The 24,843-nt window shown below is 32.4% G+C and overlaps 1 protein-coding gene across 2 annotated transcripts in view; it reads left to right on the forward strand.

Annotated features, from left to right (window-relative positions):
• The window catches only part of LOC143063187 (nuclear GTPase SLIP-GC-like), a 49,328-nt gene extending 24,942 nt beyond the window's left edge, over positions 1-24,386 (forward strand). The window contains exons 14-21 of one of the 2 annotated variants that reach the window (XM_076235176.1): positions 1,476-1,559; positions 2,253-2,411; positions 10,800-10,920; positions 11,797-11,901; positions 12,407-12,678; positions 13,155-13,437; positions 20,321-20,551; positions 21,370-24,386. In XM_076235176.1, the coding sequence (XP_076091291.1) occupies positions 1,476-1,559; positions 2,253-2,411; positions 10,800-10,920; positions 11,797-11,901; positions 12,407-12,678; positions 13,155-13,437; positions 20,321-20,551; positions 21,370-21,386 (1,272 nt within the window). In that variant the 3' untranslated portion in view covers positions 21,387-24,386. The remainder of the gene's footprint in view (positions 1-1,475; positions 1,560-2,252; positions 2,412-10,799; positions 10,921-11,796; positions 11,902-12,406; positions 12,679-13,154; positions 13,438-20,320; positions 20,552-21,369) is intronic. The other variant, XM_076235177.1, reaches the window with a different exon arrangement.
• The last annotated feature ends 457 nt before the right edge of the window (positions 24,387-24,843 follow it).

A 24,843-nucleotide genomic window follows, 5' to 3' on the forward strand; every position in this document is an offset into this window, starting at 1 on the left:
TCCGTCCGTCCGTAACACTTTAACTTTGTGTCCGCTCCATATCTAGGGAACCATTATGATTTCATACTGTATACTTTACATGTTTATTAACCACCACCAGAGGGCGTGTCATGATGTATGTACAACTTCCTAGGTCAAAGGTCAAGGTAAAAAAACTTTGGTTTCAGTTGACAACCCTGTGTCCTGTGGTGAAGATCGTGTCCGCTCTATATCTTGAGAACCGTTATGATTTCAAAGTTTATACTTGACATGTATATGAACCAACACCAGAGGGTTTGTCATAATTTATGAACGACTGCCTAGGGCAAAGTTCAAGGTCAAAAACTGTGGTTTCAGTTGACAACCCCATGTCCTATGGTAAAGATTGTGTCCGCTCTATATCTTGAGAACCGTTATCATTTTAAAGTTTATACCTGAAATGTATATAAACCAATATCAGAGGGTATGTCATAAATTATGTACAACTTCCTAGGTCAAAGGTCAAGGTCAAAAACTTTGGTTTCAGTTGACAACCCCATGTCCTATGGTAAAGATCGTGTCCGCTCTATATCTTGAGAACCGTTATCATTTCAAAGTTTATACTTGACATGTATATAAACCAACACCAAAGGGTGTGTCATAATTTATGTGCAACTTCCTAGGTCAAAGGTCAAGGTCAAAAACTTCGGTTTCAGTTGACAACCCCATGTCCTATGGTAAAGATCGTGTCCGCTCTATATCTTGAGAACCGTTATTTCAAAGTTTAAACTTGACATGTTTATAAACCAACACCAAAGGGTGTGTCATAATTTATTTACAACTTCCTAGGTCAAAGGTCAAGGTCAAAAACTTTGATTTCAGTTGACAAACCCATGTCCTATGGTAAAGATACAATTTTTTAATGCACATTATTCACAGCGGGGCCCACAGAGATGGCTTCCATCTCAATGATATCTAGTTTATAATGAAATTGTGGTCACATCACCTTGGAAAGAAACTCACATGTTCAATATGATTGGAACGCATTAAACTGTATGTCAAATTATAGTTATGTCTCCGATTTGATGTCATGCATTAGGGGGAGCATTGCATCTTGTGGACAATAGACTCTTGTATACATAAGCCTCTTGTGTTACAAATTGAATGTAAAATTCAAATGAGATATTCATCACAACACTGACACAAATTGTTTTTTTTCTAGAATAACCTTCATCAGGTATTCTCATGACCCAAAGTTTCTAAAGCCAAAATATATAAAAATATTGTAAGCATCAAAAGATAGCTAGGGTAAAGTTTTCATGATGGTGTTGAAACTGTAGTTTTTAGGCCTTCAGTACCTTTAGGACTGATATCCACTACCACCAGTATTGACCTGATAGTCTAACCAACAAGGTTTAATAATCAGATAGAATTTTCTTTTGTTAAGTAGAACCTTTTTTATCGTCAGAATATCTCTGATTTTTTTCTAATAGAAGTATGATAATTTTTATTTCCAGTTACATAATAGAATTGATGAGCTCAAAGACTTTGTGGACAGCAGTCAGAGACAGATTCATAGATTGTCTTCACCAAAAATTCAGGTAGAATTACTTAATTTGTTATGGATTCCCTAGTGACCCCCTTCCTTCAGTAGTACACTGTGATTGTTACTTTCTTTTGTTTTAATCCACAACTTTATAAACCAATATTAAATTTCATTAGAACGTCAATATCTTATGTTTCTAACAGTATTTTAAAACTATTTTATAATCTGTTTTTAATGACTTTTAATGTACTCATAGCAGACAACTATGCCATATGGTATCTGATGAAAAATTGTATCATTTGCAATTATACCACATCTCTTTATTGTATATGCATTGCCATCATAATACAATGTATTGGCAAAAAAGGCGAGGCAGTTTTACAGTTACACAAAATGCATACATGAAATTTCCAAGCAACTCAAAGGAGTCATTGTTGTGAACCTATATCCCAATTTTAACCCTCTTTACAATTATTGGATAATTTCAAGGATATAGAATGGGATAATGGATACATAAAAACTCTGAATAGCAAAAACGATAAAAAAAAAAAAGCATGAGGCACCCAGTTTCCAATCAACAAAAATATTCTTGTTGCATTGTATTAATTTATGCATCTTACAACCTCTAATTTCCTTTAAAACCCAAAATTTACTGACTTTTCAAATAAGATATCTTTTGTTTTGTTTTCTGTATTTTTGTAGACATATTTGAGATCAACCTGTCATCTTGCTTTTTGTTTACTTGTAGTCTAAATTGAAACAAATTTATAAGGATTGCAGTGCTGACGAGGGAAAAGGTGTTATACAAAGAATGAAGATGAATATGGAAAAGGGGATAGATACACAGAGAAAAGATATGTTCAAAGAAGTGTCAAAAGAGATCGTAGCAGAACTAGAAACTCTGATGGTATTAATTATTTATGTCTTTGATAACATATTAATAAGCAGAACTAGAAGCTTTGATAGTATTAATTATTTATGTCTTTGATAACACATTAATTAGCAGAACTAGAAGCTCTGATGGTATTAATTATTTATGTCTTTGATAACACATTAATATGCAGAACTAGAAGCTCTGATGGTATGGTTATTTATGTCTTTGATAACACATTAATAAGCAGAACTAGAAGCTCAAATGGTATGGTTATTTATGTCTTTGATAACACATTAATAAGCAGAACTAGAAGCTCAAATGGTATGGTTATTTATGTCTTTTATAACACATTAATAAGCAGAACTAGAAGCTCTAATGGTATGGTTATTTATATTTTTAGTAACACATTAATGGAATACTACAATTGACAATTGCTTTAAATACTGTTATGTTTTCTGGACATTTAGTGTCCAGCTTGTGTATGACTGAAAGTTACAACAAATATGGAGTTGCCATTTTAACAAAGTTCAGAATTTTAGGTGAATCACTGTACATTCAGAAGTTATTACGTGCATTTTTTATTGCGATTTTGTCTTTTTAGACTAAAATGCAATTTTATTTTTTTCCGATATTGTGAAAAATCCAGTTAAACTCATGAAAAATTTCAGTTTGTGAGTTTAAATTATTGCAATTAGATCCCCTGTCGCATTTTTCACAATAATAATAACATCGCAATAATTTCTGAATTTACAGTATTTGTTTTGGTGTTTAACCTCGCTCAGACATACATTTTGGTGTTTAACCTAGCTCAGACATACATTTTGGTATTTAACCTCGCTCAGACATACCTTTTGGTGTTTAACCTAGCTCAGACATACCTTTTGGCGTTTAACCTAGCTCAGACATACATTTTGGCGTTTAACCTCGCTCAGACATACCTTTTTGCGTTTAACCTAGCTCAGACATACGTTTTGGCGTTTAACCTAGCTCAGACATACATTTTGGTGTTTAACCTCGCTCAGACATACCTTTTGGCGTTTAACCTAGCTCAGACATACGTTTTGGCGTTTAACCTAGCTCAGACATACGTTTTGGCGTTTAACCTCGCTCAGACATACCTTTTGGCGTTTAACCTCGCTCAGACATACGTTTTGGCGTTTAACCTCGCTCAGACATACCTATTGGTGTTTAACCTAGCTCAGACATACCTATTGGTGTTTAACCTAGCTCAGACATACCTTTTGGTGTTTAACCTAGCTCAGACATACCTTTTGGTGTTTAACCTAGCTCAGACATACCTTTTGGTGTTTAACCTAGCTCAGACATACCTTTTGGTGTTTAACCTAGCTCAGACATACATTTTGGTGTTTAACCTAGCTCAGACATACCTTTTGGTGTTTAACCTAGCTCAGACATACGTTTTGGTGTTTAACCTAGCTCAGACATACGTTTTGGTGTTTAACCTCGCTCAGACATACATTTTGGTGTTTAACCTCGCTCAGACATACCTTTTGGTGTTTAACCTAGCTCAGACATACCTTTTGGCGTTTAACCTAGCTCAGACATACATTTTGGTGTTTAACCTCGTTTTGTCTGAATGTAAACTGATAACTAATAATATTAAATACCACAATAATCTGTTTATTAAGTTATGTCATGATTTGTGTTAAAATATTGTGACATGAACATTGAAAGTTTTCTCTGCCTTTTCACATTTTTACTACGCAGGATGGTATCTTTATTCCTAGTATTCTTTTGCTTTAAAAGTTCTAGAAATCGGTTATCCTCCTAATTCGAAAAAAATTAATTAGGATCTTTTTACTTCTTCTTGTACCGGTATGTCATTGCTTAAAATGATCTTTATCATTTGTTTACCTAAGTCATGTTTTCCTATTATTCTTATATTTATTATCACATAATGATTTATCATCTCCACCTACATTTGGCAGATTAGGCCAATCTTTGTGATTAAAATGCTGTGCCATATAAAAGTCATGCCTATTCTGACTACCTCATTCTTGACCAATGGCAATGAAGACAATTAATATATATACTCGAGATCATGGATGCAATGAATATATTTACTGAGGAGGGGGGAGCAATTCCTTTTTATGTTAACCTGTTTTGGCCATTTTCAAGGTGTTGTTTACTGTTTTCTGAGATAAATTTAAACTGTTAACTATTTCCAACCCACTGTGCATTTTTGAATTTTTTGTTAACTGTTTTTGCCAAAATCGAGGTGTTGTTAACATGATGTTAATGGACCCCCTATTTCCCCCCTCTTTACTTGCTATAATTTTTATATCAATAAGTCATTTCAGTGGCAAAATGATATCATGTGTATTAAGGGGGCTCTCAGGTCTAAATCATTTTTTTTTAAGGTAGCACTACAGTCAAAATTTTCTGACTCCAATCAACAGTCTTTAAAGATTAATTTCTTCAAAACTACTCAATGGATTTTTAAAATCTTTAACACATTTTAAAGCTGAAATATAACTCTTTCTTAATCTATATATAATTTTATTTTTAGTTTGAATAATTTCAAAATATAGCACATTAATTGCCCAAAACATGGTCTTCCAACTTGGATGAAAATGGCACATTCATGTCAAATGGTAGTAAAAATTTGTTTTCATCCCTTAAATCAACCATATACAATCAACAAAACCGTGTCTTAGATTTTTGATATATGCCTCCAGTAAGAAGATATATTGATTTAACTGCTGGGTTCCAAACCTCATTTCACCTTTCATCTTTGAAGACCTATAAATTTATTTAGAAACAAATTATCCAAAAACTGGGACAGGGTATTGTAGAAAATACACCCTTTAATCATATATATCAAAGTCAGGCCAAAGGGGGTAATCATTAAGTTTCTATTTTCATTTTTTCCTTACAATTCTCATGAAAAATTGTTCTGAGAAATGACCTAAAAACTAAATTTCCCCCTTAGAACCCCTATAAAGACAATATAAATACAAAAATTCCACTGGGAACACCCCAGGAGTGTTCTGATACCATTACTATATCAATAGAGCCACACACTTTGTGTCTTTGATGCTCTAATGCTGTAAATTTTGCATTATTTGTGAACTGTCCAACACTAACTTGGCATTTGGCGGGAGTTTGACGTCACAGATTTGACCAACATCTTTGATGTAGTAATTAAATATAGACAGAGCTCCGCCTCTTTCCAGACAGTCTAAGATAACATGATTGACCAGCTGCATATGATCAATGTTTAACATCATTATTCTCTATATATAAAGAATAACTTTCATTTGAATTTAAAAAAGGAAATAAACTGTCTGAAATAAGCTAGAACATTAAAAGTGTGGATAAAAAAACATGTTCATAAAAAGATCAAGAGTTAGACCACACTTCTTGATTCTTCAAAATCCACTTTCCCACATGTTTTTTTAAATTACACATCAACTGAAAATTAGTTAAAATGCATAAAACTGTATTAAACGAAGAAGACAAAAGAGAAGACATTTATACAGACAGTCAGAGGCATTCAAATATACTTTCCACTCTTTTCCATAGTACCATATTAATTTTATTTCATTTTTTGTAGATTTTTTCTTTTTCTTTGTTCACTTCCATGTTATATAAATTATTTTTGTTGCAAAACAATAAGATTGTTGCAAAACATTAAGATAAGACTACAATATTTATCTTGTGGTCAGGGATTAACAGCTGGACACTGGTATCAACAGATGATTGACATATTAGCCCCTCCCAAATGCCTATATATTTAGATTAATTACCATGTGCTTCTATTTACATAAGTTCATTATCAATTTACTCCCTGTTGTGATATGATAATGACTCTGGGATTTTTATAAACTGTGCAGAATAGTTCTTACTTCAAAATTATGTGATAAAAAAAATATCTTCAAAAAATCATTGTTAGACTGTAGTGCTACCTTAAATAAGTGATTTCTCTATATTTTTCTATAAATGAACTTTATCTTATATTTTTTAAACTAAAAATAAAATAAAAATATGGGGTCACCGTTCATTTACGCTCACAATCTGCCTTCGAAAGAAGCATACATTTTTGTAAAGGTGCTTATTTTGTGTTGAACTAATAGGAGAAATAGCGGTAATATCGAAATAAAAAAAGAACTTAATACAGAAATCGCTTAAATTTTACAATAGTTTAGTTTAAGTACAGCTTATTTGTAAATTATAATAAGAAATGTAGGTCACCGATGAGTTAAATAAGATATTTCAACTTTTTAAATGTATATGTCATTGAAAAAACTCCAAACAATGACATATACATTTAAAAAGTCATCTGGGGCCAACACGAATTGATTTTTTTGAATGATTTTTGTACCACATGATAAAGTAACAACTATTAAAGGGAATAAATAAAATTTGCAATAAAAATAATAGTTTATTTTTTTTCTGAAATTTTTATACCCTGGAGCCTCCTTAAACTAGCTACAAGATATATAAAAAATATAAAGTATGATTTTTAGCTCACCTGGCCGAAAGGCCAAGTGAGCTTTTCTCATCACTTGGCGTCCGGCGTCCGTCGTCGTCCGTCGTCGTCGTCCTGCGTTAACTTTTACAAAAATCTTCTCCTCTGAAACTACTGGGCCAAATTTAACCAAACTTGGCCACAATCATCATTGGGGTATCTAGTTTAAAAAATGTGTCCAGTAACCCGGCACACCAACCAAGATGGCCGCCATGGCTAAAAATAGAACATAGGGGTAAAATGCAGTTTTTGGCTTATAACTCAAAAACCAAAGCATTTAGAGCAAATCTGACAGGAGTAAAATTGTTCATCAGGTCAAGATCTATCTGCCCTGAAATTTTCAGATGAATCGGACATTTCGTTGTTGGGTTGCTGCCCCTGAAATGGTAATTTTAAGGAAATTTTGCTGTTTTTGGTTATTATCTTGAATATTATTATAGATAGAGATAAACTGTAAACAGCAATAATGTTCAGCAAAGTAAGATCTACAAATAAGTCAACATGACCAAAATTATCAGTTGACCACTTTAGGAGTTATTGCCCTTTATAGTCAATTTTTAACCATTTTTCGTAAATCTTAGTAATCTTTTAGAAAAATCTTCTCCTCTGAAACAACTAGGCCAAATTTAACCAAACTTGGCCATAATCATCATTTGGGTATCTAGTTTAAAAAATGTGTCCAGTGACCCGCCCAACCAAACAAGATGGCCACCATGGCTAAAAATAGAACATAGGGGTAAAATGCAGTTTTTGGCTTATAACTCAAAAACCAAAGCATTTAGAGCAAATCTGACATGGGGTAATATTGTTTATCAGGTCAAGATCTATCTGCCCTGAAATTTTCAGATAAATCGGACAACCCGTTGTTGGGTTGCTGCCCCTGAAATGGTAATTTTAAGGAAATTTTGCAGATTTTGGTTATTATCTTGAATATTATTATAGATAGAGATAAACTGTAAACAGCAATAATGTTCAGCAAAGTAAGATCTACAAATAAGTCATCATGACCAAAATGGTCAATTGACCCCCTAAGGAGTTATTGCCCTTCATAGTCAATTTTTAACAATTTTCTTAAAATTTGAAGATTTTCAATAACATTTTCCACAGAAAGTAGTTATAGATAGAGATAATTGTAAGCAGCAAGAATGTTTAGTAAAGTAAGATCTACAAACACATCACCATCACCAAAACACAGTTTTGTCATGAATCCATCTGTGTCCATTGTTTAATATACACATAGACCAAGGTGAGCGACACAGGCTCTTTAGAGCCTCTAGTTTTTGTTCAATCATTAATGAAAGTGAAATAGTGGAATAATAATTTGCTTTTATCAGCTCAGATGGTTCAATTTTGTCAAATTAAGCTAATAAACATTGATAATGATTATTCACTTGCAAGTGAATAATTTCGACTTTTTTAAATCCGTATTCGTTTGAACTCCAATTTAAACCCGTAGAAAGAGATAGAATAATGCATGCATTGTCCGTGTATGGGTATTTTAAGGAAAAGAATGTCAACATTGAAAGTGAAACTAGGTGAATAATTTGATTAACTGATTCGATCCCCACAAAACCATTCTTATAAGGTAAAAACGATGATAAACATAACTTTTTAATCTACAATACAAAATTTAACGTATCTATAAAAATACAATTGCACAAGTTGCTTTATCTATTCATATCTTTGTTTATGTTTACATTGCTTATATGGTCATAGAAGGTCAATTCGATAGTTAATTAGATGGCGTCCTGGCTAAAATTCACACGAAACAAAGCTACATCTTATTGAGACCATGTCCTGTAAATTGTTTATTTTATACTTTTGATAGTTTGGAAAAATGTTTTACATTGTTATAAATAAAATATGAGAATTAGAGTCAAATCGGTGAACATGAATTTGGCAGCTAGTGCCCTTTAAATGAAATTTTTGCCAATGAAATCTACTGCAGCATGGGCAGGTGCCTTTGCATGACACATGCTATTTAAAAAAACAATTGTGTTAAAGATACAATCCCACTTATTTCATACAAGTATTTATAGAAACTATGTAGGTTACTTTGTTTCAGCATTGAAAAAAAATGCCAACTATTCTTTTTTTTAGCTCACCTGGCCCAAAGGGCCAAGTGAGCTTTTCCCATCACTTGGCGTCCGGCGTCTTCCGGCATCGTCGTTGTCCGTCGTTGTCGTCCGTCGTCGTTAACTTTTACAAAATTTTCTCCTCTGAATCTACTGGACCAAATTTTACCAAACTTGGCCACAATCAACATTGGGGTATCTAGTGTAAAAAATGTGTCCGGTGACCCGGTCAACCAACCAAGATGGCCGCCATGACTAAAAATAGAACATTGGGGTAAAATGCAGTTTTTGGCTTATAACTCAAATATCAAAGCATTTAGAGCAAATCTGACATGGTAAAATTGTATATCAGGTCAAGATCTATCTGCCCTGAAATTTTCAGATGAATCCGACAACCCGTTGTTGGGTTGCCGCCCCTGAATTGGTAATTTTATGGAAATTTTACTGTTTTTGGTTATTATCTTGAATATTATTATAGATAGAGATAAACTGTAAACAGCAATAATGTTCAGCAAAGTAAGATTTACAAAAAAGTCAACATGACCTAAATGGTCAGTTGACCTCTTTAGGAGTAATTGCCCTTTATAGTCAATTTTATCCATTTTTCGTAAATCTTAGTTAACTTTTACAAAAAAATCTTCTCCTCTGAAACCATGTGGCCAAATTAAACCAAACTTGGCCACAATCATCTTTGGGGTATCTAGTTTCAAAAATGTGTCCGGTGACCCGGCCAACCAACCAAGATGGCAGCCACAGCTAAAAATAGAACATAGGGGTAGAATGCGGTTTTTGGCTTATAACTCAAAAACCAAAGCATTTAGAGCAAATCTGAAATGGGGTAAAATTGTTTAACAGGTCAAGATCTATCTGCCCTGAAATTTTCAGATGAATCCGACAACCCGTTGTTGGGTTGCCGCCCCTGAATTGGTAATTTTATGGAAATTTTACTGTTTTTGGTTATTATCTTGAATATTATTATAGATAGAGATAAACTGTAAACAGCATTAATGTTCAGCAAAGTAAGATTTACAAATAAGTCAACATGACCGAAATGGTCAGTTGACCCCTTTAGGAGTTATTGCCCTTTATAGTCAATTTTTACCAATTTTTCGTAAATCTTAGTAATCTTTTACAAAAATCTTCTCCTCTGAAACTACTGGGCCTTAATCCAAACTTGGCCACAATCATCTTTGGGGTATCTAGTTTAAAAAATGTGTCCCGTGACCTGGCCATCAAATGAAGATGGCCGCCACGGCTAAAAATAGAACATAGGGGGTAAATTGCAGTTTTTGGCTTTATATAACTCAAAAACCAAAGCATTTAGAGCAAATCTGACAATGGATAAAATTGTTTATCAGGTCAAGATCTATCTGCCCTGAAATTTTCAGATGAATCGGATAACATGTTGTTGGGCAGCAACCCAACAACGGGTTGTCGGTTGCTGCCCCTGAAATTTTGCTGTTTTTGGTTATTATCTTGAATATTATCATAGATAGAGATAAACTGTAAACAGCAATACTGTTCAGCAAAGTAAGATTCACAAATAAGTCAACATGACCGAAATGGTCAATTGACCCCCTAAGGAGTAATTGTCCTTTATAGTCAACTTTTAACAATTTTCATAAAATTTGTAAATTTTTATTAACATTTTCCACTGAAACTACTGGGCCAAGTTCATTATAGATAGAGATAATTGTAAGCAGCAAGACTGTTTAGTAAAGTAAGATGTACAAACACATCACCATCATCAAAACACAATTTTGTCATGAATCCATCTGCTTCCTTTGTTTAATATTCACATAGACCAAGGTGAGCGACACAGGCTCTTTAGAGCCTCTAGTTTTATAATTGCAGAAAGTTATAAAAGAAGATATTTTGAGTGTATGTACCAAACTGGTCAGATCTATAAAGACGACATTTGAACCTTTGTGGACACACAAAGACACACAAGACCTTCGAAATACAATATTTGATGGTGAGTAATTTAGTTGTTATAAAGTTCTTAAGAAACTGCATAATGTTTTAAAACACCTAGTTGTCCGAAACATGATGAGCACATAAAATTTTGGTACATGTATAGTATAAGTAAATGACTTTTATAATTAATAACCATAATTGGTACATGGTTAGACAAATTTTGTTTCCAGACAATATATATTTTGAGACATAAAAAAAGTCTTTAACAAAATTGTGGAATAAATATTTTGTGGTCACTTATTACTGCAGAAATTTATACACTGAAATGTGAACATTGCCTACAGTCATGTAAGTTTTACTTAACATCAAGGTTTTCAAACTTCATTAAAATTGGAGTTGAATGCACCTATCATTTGCATTTTGAATTGACAACCTCAGTGTAAGCTTGTTAATGATTGCTGTAGAATAACAACATAGACTGTTCCCTCCTTTTTTAATACAACTCAAACCACTAAATCAGATTTCATGTGTTTTTATGAAAACTATGTACAAAAACTTTCTTGGGACCATAAAAAATATACTTTTATTTTCAGCCTACCTATTTTAGTTCGTCAGGGGTGCCTAACACATTAAAAAGAACATTTTTGGTTAAGTGCTGTAGAAATCCAATGATGATTTAAGGATCTGTCTGACACCTACTTCCTGTTAACAGAAACTTTGAAATTTTCAATATGTTTACTGAACTTACCATATTTTGTCACACTTTCCTTTAGCTACTACTTCCAGTTTTTCTATACTTTAAATTGAGAGTTTGGATACACTTAGCATGAAAATGCCTGCGTTTTTGTTTTAGTAAGCTTACCTACTCGAAATTCACTGCTATCTCTATTTCTGAACATAGAACTCATTGTGTTAACTTTGTATTTGTTGATAGATGTAGATGAAGCTGATCAAGAACTATCATCTTTATGTAACACGTTTGGTATTAAACTAGATTTTGGATCAGAAACCAGGACTGGAAGGTCGTCACCAACAGCAGGTACATGATAAATCACTGTGAGCTAAGATACTTATCAGTTTACAGATGTAAAGTTTTTATTTTACCATAAAAGTCTGGTCACACCAACTTGAAACATAGTGCACATAAAAAAGAAGGTGTGGTATGGTTGCCAATGAGACAACTCTCCACAAGAGACCAAATGACACAGAAATAAACAACATTAGGATGAAGGCATTTAAATTATATGCCAAGTTTCAATCTTTGCTCTGATTGAAGTGTTCACTTAACATAAGAATGTGAAATTTGGAAATGACATCAGATACGAGAGTTTCAAAATGCAAAATGCAAGACAAAGTGATGCTAATTTAGTAGCAGATATTTCTAGGGATAGAAGACTTGGCTGGTACACACTTTGTATAAAAATGCCTTATGTAAAGAAGTTTCCATCTGTCACATGTACATGGTCATTAACCTTATTTTCATAGATCAAAAATGGAAATGTGGTATATTCATGTCCTCTGTATTTCTTTTATACATGTTATAGGTAAGCCTAAAACTTGCTTCAGTCCTGAGGATCTTGATAAAGCTATTAAACAATCTGTAGCTGACTACTCTAAGCAGCATGATGTTGAAGAAAGATTGAAGCAGTACTGTAACTTCCATGGTATGGAATTCCTTGGTAGGACACCAGGCAATGGTAATTGTTTCTTTGAAGCTATTTCTTCACAGCTAGACAGACTTCAGTTACCAAGGAAATCTCCAGAACTTCTGAGACAAGAAGTAACAACCTACTTAAAGATAAAGCCTACTTACACAGTGAGTTATCTATCCTCCAAATCTTATCCAATTATTATTGTTGTTTTTATATTTCTTAACTTATCATTTCTAGTCATAATGAGCTTATGATACAAGTTCTAATTGTAACAGTAGTTAGGGACTCTTTGTTAATGTGACAAGGATGTGTTCATAATATATAAATTATTTAGTTAATCAGACAATAACTGTGGATTCATTTATTTTCGTGGATTGAGGAGAACTTGCATTTTCTTGGGTATCAGATTTCATTGTTTTACTAATATCTTCATACCAGGCCTATAGAAGGTATGTAGTTTGTTGAACATTTAAATTTTTGGTTCACCTGCACCCACCAAAAGACAAAAATTGGTATCCAACGAATAATAATGAATCCACAGTAAGCAATCTTTTACCCAATAGTAAAACGCTTCAATACAAACTGTATTTATCTAGATACCTTATTGATGAAAGGATTGTTTTTTTTAAACATTTTATAGGCCAACGGGGAGCTGGTCAACCTGAGAGATTTTGTTGAGTTAGAAGGAGATTTCATGGAGTATTGTGAATCCATGTCAAAGAACATGGAGTGGGCAGATCATGTGATAGTTGTTACCATGGCGAGAATGTTGGAGCAAAATATCATCATAGTAACCAGTTCTCCTGATACAGATAAAGATGACAGTTTAGTTTGGGTGAATGGTGGAGAGGAGTGTAATGAGAAACTTCCATTGTTAGTAGGGCATTACTGGGAAACTCACTACCAAAGTCTGCAGCCAAAAGGTACTTTAGAAATGTAATGATAATTCATGAAACTGTAATATAATACCACATGCTCTAAAGACGACCATTAATAGTTTTACCCTGTGTATAATAGGTACCTAAATTTGTGATCTCACAGAATTCTATGAAATTTTGTTTTCAACTAGGTCATGAGGAACTGTAAAAGTACATTTATAAAGGCACCAGTAGTTTACCACTGTTCTTAAGTCATAAATCGATTAAGAGAAAACAAATCGTGAGTTACAAACTAAAACTGAGGTTAACACATCAACTTTAAGAGGAAAACAACGAAACAACAGAAACACTGCAACCAAAACCACAATGCAACACACACAGAATCGCACTATAAGATAACAACTGCCATTTTCCTGACTTGGTACAGGACATATTAAGAAATTGGTGGGTTGAACCTGGTTTTGTGATTAGCCAAACCTCACGCTTTTATGGCAATATTAAATATAACACCATAATGACAACATTACATGACCAGGCTACAGTACAGAAATACAAGAACATTCAGGACAGAGAAATACACAAATAAACATTACAACATGACATTTTGACATACAAATACAGTTAACTCTCGTTGTCTCGAACTCGGTTGACTCGAAATTTCGGATGAGTCGAAGTTTTCACGTGGTCCCGAACTTTATTCCATACAAAAGTATGTAATTCGACTCCTGATGAGTCGAAATTGGATGAGTCGAAATTTCGGTTGAGTTGAACTAAATTTACGGTCCCAAGGTTGACAAAAGCATTCAAAATTTATTTTTTATCTCGAACTAATACACATATGTCAAAACATGACCTCTGGGATTTAAATGGATTAAAGAGTTAATCTGACAATACACGTGTAATTAAATTTCCGGTCACTGACCACTGTATTGATTTATGAAATGCTATTTCCATGAGTGTTTACCTAAGATTATCTTTTATAGAATTTTTATAAATAATTAGTGATACATTGTTAATGTTCATGAAAAAGTATTTAAATTGTTTACAAAACAATTAATTTGTGATTTACACTAATGAGCTTGGGTGTGTATAAAGTGAGGATTATGGCTTCCGTTGATGATCACCTAAAAACTACTCAAACGGCGTCTTTAATCTTGTTATATATTCTTTTGAAAAGAAAGAGTGAGATAAAACAAAATGAATAGAAATCAAAATTTTCTTAAATCTCTTGTATCCGAGAATAAACAATTTTGTCAGCTATTAGCGACCTGAATTACGAAACTGTCGATTGGAAATTACTCTCTTAGAAAAGCCATAGGATTTTTTTTAATTGAAACAATTGAATAAGTAAAATTAAAAGTCATTATAATAATAAAAGACTGTGACATACAAATACATCGATCTGATACTAGAATATCGATCCCCTTGCCATATTCACCCGGATTTATTTTAGCTTTACCAAGCTAAGCAAGAGTTGTGTCCCTTAGAGTGTCGAACTTCCGGTGTTCGTTTGAGTCGAACTACGTGTATCTCGAAATATTTCTCTGGTCCGGCTGACTTCCACATAACGAGAGTCGACTGTAGTTATCAAAGGTACCAGGCTTATTATCTAATACACCATACATGCTTTTTGTCTACATAAGACTCACCAGTGACACTGAGATAAAAAAAGTAAAGTAAGCCAAAAAAGTACAAAGTTGAAGAGCATTGATGACCCAAAATTCCAAAAAGTTGTGCCAAATAGGGCATAAACATATTATATATAATTCATACTACAGGGTCACCGAATAGTTTTTAAGTATAAAAAGCATGAATAAAGCACTGGATAACTATAAGTAATTGTAGTGTGGTATCCTAAAATCTGATTTTCCTACATAATAGATATTACGAAGCCTCAAAAAAAATCAAAAAACTCAATGATATCCTATCATTTTCATATTTATAAAGTGGAAAATTAAGTGGCAACGTTATATCAATTTTAAGACAATTGGTAGAACTGTTTTATTTGAGAAAAGTCAATTTAAATCAAATTATTCAATATGTTTTGCAATAATTACTCGCATCGCTATATCTAAAAACATAAAATGTCTCCTTAAAAAAATGGTTTTCATTAGGATGAAAATAGAAGTGTATCGTCAAAATTTTGAAGCGCAAATCTATTTTAACTTTACTTGTGTTCCTTTCTGCTGTCTTTTTCTATTTAAAACCAAATTATTTTTTACTTCAATACAAAAGGGGGACTTCTGTGGCCTGTGTGCAAGTGATCTAAGTAGTTTATCTACAGTATCACTAGCCTATCAACACTGAGGGTGTGAGTATGAACCCCACACTAGTGTAAGACTCCAATCTTCTTAAAATAGGTCTGCCAATTAAAACTGGTGTCTACAATATAGCCAGGATTGCTAAAAGTGATGTTTAACACCAACAATAAATGAATAAATTGCTCAAAGCAAAATATTTTTGCCACATCTGGGACTATTATACTAATGTTAGTATAATAGTCCCAAGCCTCATACATGGATGTTCTTTATAATTGATGTATAGAAAAGAATAACTTATTTTCATGCCCCATTTATGGGCATTATGTTTTCTGGTCTGTGGGTTCGTTCATCTGTCCATGCGTCCGTCCATTGGTCCGTTTGTTCCTCGGTCCATTCGTTCATTCGTCCCTTCTTCGTTCGTCTTGCTTCAGGTTAAAGTTTTTGGTCGAGGTAGTTTTTGATGAAGTTGAAGTCTAATCAACTTGATACTTAGTAAACATGTTTCCTATGAAATGATCTTTCTTTTTTTTTATGCCAAAGAAAACGATAGTGCGGATGGGGCATCTGTGTACTGGGGACACATTCTTGTTCTTGTATTTTTACAAAAGGGCCAAGTGAGCTTTTCTCATCACTTGTCGTCGGGCGTCGTCCGTCATTAACTTTTACAAAAATCTTCTCCTCTGAAACTACTGGGCCAAATTAAACCAAACTTGGCCACACTCATCATTGGGGTATCTCGTTTAAAAAATGTGTCCGTTGACCCGGCCAACCAACCAACCAAGATGGCCGCCATGGCTAAAAATAGAACATAGGGGTGAAATGTAGATTTTGGCTTATATCTCTGAAACCAGAGCATTTAGAGCAAATCTGACATGAGGTAAAATTGTTTATCAGGTCAACATCTATCTGCCCTTAAATTTTCAGATGAATCGGAGAACCCGTTGTTGGGTTGCTGCCCCTAAATTGGTAATTTTAAGGAAATTTTGTCGTTTTTATACGCCTTTCAAAATTTTGACGGGACATATTATGGTATACAAATGTCTGGTGTCCATCCTTCTGTCTGTCCGTCTGTCTGTCTGTCCGTCTGTCAGTCTGTCCGTCTGTCTGTCTGGCTGTCTGGCGTAAACATGTCGCACCGTAACTTGAGAACGACTTATCCAAATTTCATGAAACTTAAGATAGTTGTCTCTTATGATGGTCAAATGATCTGTATACTTTTTGAGTTACGGCACTTTGTAACTAAAACAGGGGTGTGTTTTTTTTCACATGTCGCACCATATCTCAAAAATGATTCTTGATTATTGCTTAAAACTTTATACACTTCTATGTTATATTAATCTTAATATCTATACTTTTCGGTGATGATTCAAAATTTTCACATGTCCCGCCGTGTCTCAAACACAATAAATGGTTGTTGCTTAAAACTTTCTCAGAAACTATTTATAATTATTGCATACAACTTCCACTAAAGACGTCTGGTGTATCATGCGCTCATGGCGCAGCTGTTTATTGTTTATTATCTTGAATATTATTATAGATAAAGACAAACTGTAAACAGCAATAATGTTCAGCAAAGTAAGATCTACAAATAAGTCAAATGACCAAAATGGTCAGTTGACCCCTTAAGGAGTAATTGCCCTTTATAGGTGTAATGCCACCATTGATTTTTCCCTATTAGTCTTTGTTAAATTGGCACTTTTAAAAAAATTGTACAGTATTTACCTTTATTTCAACCAAAGAAATACTTTGCATGTATAAAGTTTAATCCTTTCCAGTGCTACAGTGAAAATTTCACACTATATTTCATTGCATATAAGAAAGTAACCATCACCGGAAGTAAACAACCCAATTTTTACACTGTTATTTACTGGTTACCTGCTTTGGTAACTATGTAACCTTAACGTTCCAAAATATTTTATAAAACTATCAAATAAAAAAAGAATGATGCTTTCAGACACCCAACATACATGTTTATGACTCAGAAAAATTTAAGAACTTTGAAATGCAGGGTTAATTTTCTACAACTGTCAAATTCAAGGGAATATTTTTTTAGGCCTACTTTCTTATACAACCGGATGTGACGTACCATGATTTGGTGGTATTACACCTAAAGAACACCTAAATGTCAAATAAACTTAATGTAATTTTTTCCCCTCCAATTGCAAGTTATTTCATGCATAACTGTCAAGTTTTGTTTCAGTCAGAGCTATAGTTTCAGAGAAAATCACTATAGTGTAAGGCCATATCCTACGGCAATTTCAGTCTAATTTCTTCGAAAAATCCTAATTTCAGTGTATCATTATAAAATGCAGTGTTGACTTATATCTGATCATATACTCATGATCTATGCATTCAAACAATTAAATAGGATACAAAAGACAACTTTAAGATGATAAACAATTTTATTGCACCTTTTAGAGTTCATTTGAAGATCTGTTTTGATCTGTTTTTCCTTCTTCCTTCTTTTTTCATCAAAACTTGATATCTTTTGTCAAAAAAATAAAACAAATGTGATTATTTTCCCCAAAAAATGAAACAAATGTAATGTTAAATCAATAATTAAAGTGTTTTAGCTGAAAGAACTGTCTCTATAAATGTTAACAGTATACACGGAAGTTTCTATAAGCCCTTATGTGTAACTTGAGTTTTTGGTCTGTTCCCCTAGTGTGACAAATAACGGTTCCCTTTCAGTCAATCATTTATTGTTTCTAGTATCAAAGTCTTTTTATTTACTCATAACAGTATATTTCTAATAGATTTACACAAAAAGTCCACTTTCTTGTATTTTACATTAGAAAATGGGGAGAAAGAGTAATAAAAAAATACCTCAAAATGTTTTTAAAAAGGGTTATGTCCCTTGGAATGCTGGTAAAAAAAATAAATTGGTAAGAATTATTAAGTTTAAGTATGTGAGACTGGATTCTGATGTGTTTAAATCCAGGGCAAATAAGTGTTTAAATGATTTATTGTCAGTTCAAAATGCAGACGGCACAATGGCAAATTGTAAACTTTTGCGGTCAAAACAAACAAAAAAAACATTAGTTGATACATACTTTAATGCTGAAGTGTCATCTGCAGACCAATTCACACATAAGATTTTTCAACAGAATGCTCTTCAGAACATGGTTAACACTGAAATGAAAATTCACATGTTGTATAAACTAAACTGTAAGGGTAATTTAAAATTTAAGACAGTAAACTAAATACAGCTTCTTCGTCTGTCCACCCATTTGACTTAGCAAACACCCGTAAACCCCTATTTCAAGGCAATTTTACCTCAAACGTGCTTTCTGTTTCTCAATCCATTCCAAATAGTCCATGTTTACAATGTATGAACTGGTTTAGTAATAATTTTTAAAAATGAAAGTACAATAAGGTCACGAGTGCACATGTAGTTTCCCTAAATAGGTGTAATACCACCATTGATTTTTCCCTATTAGTCTTTGTTAAATTGGCACTTTTAAAAAAATTGTACAGTATTTACCTTTATTTCAACCTAAGAAATACTTTGCATGTATAAAGTTTAATCCTTTCCAGTGCTACAGTGAAAATTTCACACTACATTTCATTGCATATAAGAAAGTAACCATCACCGGAAGTAAACAACCCAATTTTTACACTGTTATTTACTGGTTACCTGCTTTGGTAACTATGTAACCTTAACGTTCCAAAATATTTTATAAAACTATCAAATAAAAAAAGAATGATGCTTTCAGACACCCAACATACATGTTTATGACTCAGAAAAATTTAATTGCATTGAAATGCAGGGTTAATTTTCTACAACTGTCAAATTCAAGGGAATATTTTTTTACGCCTTCTTTCGTATACAACCGGATGTGACGTACCATGATTTGGTGGTATTACACCTATAGTCAATTTTTAACAATTTTTTAAGCAATTTTTTTTATCTTCTAAAAATATCTTCTCCGCTGAAACTACTGAGACATATTTATCCAAACTTGTCCACAATCATCATTAGGGTATCTAGTTTAAAAATTATGTCTGATGATCCTGCATGCGAACCAAGATGGCTGACATGGCTAAAAATAGTACATAGGGTAAAATGCAGTTTTTGTCTCATATCTCTGAAATCCAAGCATTTAGAGCAAATCTGCTTTGGATAAAATTGTTCATTAGGTTAAGATCTATCTGCTGTAAAATTGTCAGACCAATCGGGCAACTTGTTGTTGGGTTGCTGCCCCTAAATTGGTAATTTTAAGAAAATTTTGCAGCTTTTGGTTATTATCTTGAATATTATTATAGATAGAGATAAACTGTAAACAGCAATAATGTAAGCAAAGTAAGAGCTACAAATAAGTCAACATGACCAAATTGGTCAATTGACCCCATAAGGAGTGATTGCCCTTTATAGTCAATTTTTTACAATTTTCATAAATTTTGTAATTTTTGTAAATTTTTACAAAATATTTTCCACTGTCACATTCAAGGCCAATTTCATTATAGATAGAGATAATTTTAAGCAGCAAGATTGTTCAGTAAAGTAAGATCTACAAACACATCACCAAAACACAATTTTGTCATGAATCCATCTGTGTCCTTTGTTTAATATGCACATATACCAAGGTGAGCGACACAGGCTCTTTAGAGCCTCTAGTTTTGTTTGTCATATTTCACTTAATGTTGACATAAAATATAATTTACAGAATCACTGAAGACATCCGGAAACACAGAAAAAGAAATGATTGACCACACAAATTACCAAAATACCTCTCAGTGTAATGATCTTCCTACAAGAAAGATTAATAAAAAGTTTGTACACTGTAAAGATGGTTTGGTACCAGGCTCACACTATATGGTCTTAGGTCTATACGGGGTTAAAAAAAGAATGATATTTGATGGTGAACATTTTGTAGAACCTGCAGCTTATAATGATGGTAAGTTTGATATTACCATGAGACAAGGTTGGGAAATTTAAGAAAAACGGTCCACAAGATAAACCAGCAAGGGACTGTTTTATAATTGATTTTTGTTGGGACCAAGTGGGTGGTCAGACAGCCTACAGTATCACATGAGTAATTGTTGTTTGCTAACAATTTTTTGGCAAATGTATACAGATAAAGATTTGCATTACTATTATTTAAGCTACAAGTTTTGCAAAATTGCCCAAATTTGCAGTTTGTTCATGAAAAACACTGTGTTGTGAAATAAAAGATATCTATGCAATAGAATTATGAAATAAAATATGTTTTATAATACCTTTTCTTTAAAAAAAAAAGTGAAAAGTAAAAATGCTGTCACTGAAAAAAAATAATATGAGGCTAAGTTGACAAACAGATTCTATAAATACAAATATCTTGGATAGTGCAATTAATAACTTATTTTCCCTTGTACAAATATAAACATTCTTACACATAAATTGCACATAAATAAAACGTGTCTCAAAATTTTCTGATTCAAGCAAGAACTAGGAACAATTGTGTACTGCTATTGAACTATCCAAAATGGGGGTATACAGTGAACTTACCTTGAAAAAATTGTTTTTTAATTTTAATTTGCTTTCATTATTGCTGTAATGATTATTGCAAGGTACAGATCCAAATTTAGAATTGATGCTATTTGTTTTCTATAAATTTAAATCTTTTAATCTTTTGCCTCTCATTTTATTGTTGGGTCACTGTAGTATAAAATGGTAATTCTACATAGCTTTTTTTGTCATATTTTTATTATTGTATATTTTTTTAATTTATTTTAGGAGCCAACAAAAGTTAAGAGGATGGATTAAAATTAATAGAGGATAACTTAACATGAAAAGACTCATGAGACTAGATTCAACATTTTATAAATTGGCAACATAATAGGGTGTCTTTAGAGATGATTATTGTCGTATATTCAAGTTATTTTCTATTGATATGAAAAAAGTAAAGTATTATGGTGTGAAAGGAATTTCCAATATATTTTGGTCCCTTTCCTTCTTATATTATGGTTCAATGTCTTCCTCATTTTACACCAGTCACTGTAAATCGAATTATTTTAAACATGTTATTACATTAAGATCCATGAAATTGTTAATGATATTTACAGCTGAAATTAAGAAAACTTTCATTTTCATAAATACAGAAAATACATTGTACATTGAAACATAGTCAATTGGCCTGTGTGCTGGTTTTTTTGTTTTTACAAAAATGAATGTCTGAAATATACTGAACCACAAAAGAAAAGTCGCAGTAATTTAAGGCAAACCTAATGAAAGAAAAAATGCTACATTTTTTTTATTGAATGGGCATATGAATACTCTTGTTATCTATCAAATTCACATCATTTCACCATCATATTACAGATTTAATTGATTCAGATCACCAGTCAGTAGCGTGTGTGTCCGCCATTAGCGTTGAGTACATGGGTGGTCATTTGTACTGTTTGTTGCACTGTGATAATCACATAGACGTTGGATGGTGCGTACATTGCAGTTAAATGCATTTGCAATGAATTGAGGTCTCTGTCCAGCATTCAAACGTCATATTGCCTGTTCTCTTTGCCATCGATTAAGGCATGGCATCAGTACTGCATCAAACAGATTGTGATGACGCAAAAACTTCCCACCTTTTGAATACCCTTATAGAGACACAGATTCAATGTGCATCTCATCATCATGAAATTTGACTGTGACTCATCATCGTGAAATTTGAGTGCGACTTATCATCATGAAATCTGAAACAGTTTTTTGAAGGCAATATTCTTCAGAGGCTTCAAAGAAGTAATTATTGAGTATAGGGGAGGTCGTCAAAATGTGTCATTATAGATAAAAGGATAGGAGGCATCATTTTGGATGAAAGAGTAAACATAAAATCTAAGTTCATTGTTGTTATTATACATGTTGTTAGATTTATCAAACCAGTAAGCTTTGAAATTGTAAATAATGTTACTATTGTGTATACAAATCTAAGAAGCTATGAATACTGTTTGACATGATTTTTATTGACCTAGTTTTATAAATATTTTTAGAGTTTATGGACAAAATATGCCAGTACCATGGTTTATGTGCAATATTCATAACTTACATTGTTTTTGAATAACATTGTTCAAACACTATATGTACATACATATATCAAAACAAAATGATGCAATTGAAATTTGTTTTTGAAAAGAAATGAATTAAAATTGGAAGGATTTTTATAATGTAAATGTGCAACCTTCAACAGAACAAATGACCAAAGAATAAGCCTCAACAGAAGTTGCTTATCATCTTATGGAGCTAAATTAGAAATGAATCATTGTGTATAAATTTTTCTTTTTATTATACATTTCAGCTAAATTATGTGTTAGGGAGTTGCAGTTGGAATTTGTCTCATTATATTGATCAATAAGTGAACAAACTAGCTAATCCTAGTGATGAGATTGTTAGTATGAAGCAATTGCACTGTTATAAAAATATTCTTTTACAATTTTTGACTTAAGAATGTAGTTGCAATGTTAAGCACACAAGTAATTTATTATAAACATTATATATACAGTTACTTAGTACTTGAACATTACATGTACTGAAAGGAACATTTAAATATATTTTGTGAAATGAATGGATAATTTGTAAAATTAATTATTGATTTTTTTAATTAATATAAAATGATATCAGTTGGGTGTAACATTAAGTTAAGTTATATCCTTTGGAAGTCAGATTTTCACTAGTTACTACAGAAAAATATATAAAAATTAAATAAACAGTAACTCTTTGTTTGAAAACAAAGCAATAACATATTGCCCTATGGAACAATATTTGCATATAACTTGTCACTGTGATAGAACTGTTCATACCCAGGCCAAACATTTAAGGAGATGGGATAGGACATCAGGACTCTTGGATGGGGTGTTTTTAAACTTGGGATTTCAGGATTGACCCTTTCGGGACCTGGATTTTTTTTCTTCAAATTTCATGATGTAAGGATTTAAATTTTTAAAGTTTGGGACCTCAGGTTTTCATGTTTTTAAGCCCAGGATTTCGGGATCTGGATCCCTCCTTTCCCCCTCTTTAAGCTCTATTTCCTGATAAATATATTGTTAAAAGAATATATCAATTTCTTTAAACTTACAGTAAATAAAGGGAAAAATGATGGTAAACATTATTTAACACTGCACTTGGTTCATACTGAAACAATTTTACTATCAATGAGTTTAATATTTTACAATTTATCAGTTTGTAGAGAGATTTATTCCATCTGCAAATTTGTTAAATTTTACCCTTTTTGTATAGTGAAAGGACAAAGACTTTTAAAAATGTAATGTAATTGGCAAAGAAACAGGCAGCTAAAAAATCTTGTATGTTTTACAATAAGGTGTTCATTTTTCTTGCCAATTTGACAACTTAGCCTCTAGTAACGAATTTTTAATCAGTACTTAAACTGTATTTGCTTTCAAAATTATATAAATAAAATTGTTGTTAATGGCGTCACCAGAAAAGTAGCATTATTATGTGATAAAAGAACCTAGTAATACAATGGAAGTGAAATTTATTGAGTAATATGAAATGCAAAACATTGCCAATAAAGACCATGATTCCCTAAACATAACGATGTTTGAATTTAGACTGATACAGTACTGAAATTGTACAAATACTCTTTTCACTATTATTCAATTTATTATATATATTTGATAGTCATAAGAGATCTCTCATTTAGTTTTATATTTTGTTTATAAGAATGTAATATATGTTTTTAGTATTTATATAATTAAGATTTTTAACATTTTACTTATTAGAAATAAATAATCAGAACACTGTTTTTTTTAATTTTATATAAGCAATCTATGATTTCCAATCCCACAACTATTCACAAGAGACCAAATGATACAGGTGTAAGCATTGATTGGTCAACAAACTGTTTTCAACAATGAGTAAAACTAATACCACACAGCAATCCTTTTTTTTTCTTACTTCCTATTCACCAAACTCTTCTGTTAAAAGTTATTTTGAGAATTTTTAATGAAAGGTATATTTAATCACACAGGTGACTTGAATATTATTAAAAAGTTGAGGTGTTAATAAACTCAAAATAGATATCAGGATCGAAATTTTTTTCATGAAGCAGACACATGCTTCGTCTACAAAAGATTTATTAGTGACGCTGGAATAAAAAATGTTTAAAAAGCAAAATAAAGTACGAAGTTGAAGAGCATTGTAAGCTACTTACTTACTTACTTATCCTCTTCAAGGCCACAACAAACTGCCTCCACTTCT

This window comes from Mytilus galloprovincialis, chromosome 2, assembly GCF_965363235.1.
Source record: "Mytilus galloprovincialis chromosome 2, xbMytGall1.hap1.1, whole genome shotgun sequence".
In the NCBI taxonomy this organism is placed as follows: Eukaryota; Metazoa; Mollusca; class Bivalvia; order Mytilida; family Mytilidae; genus Mytilus; species Mytilus galloprovincialis.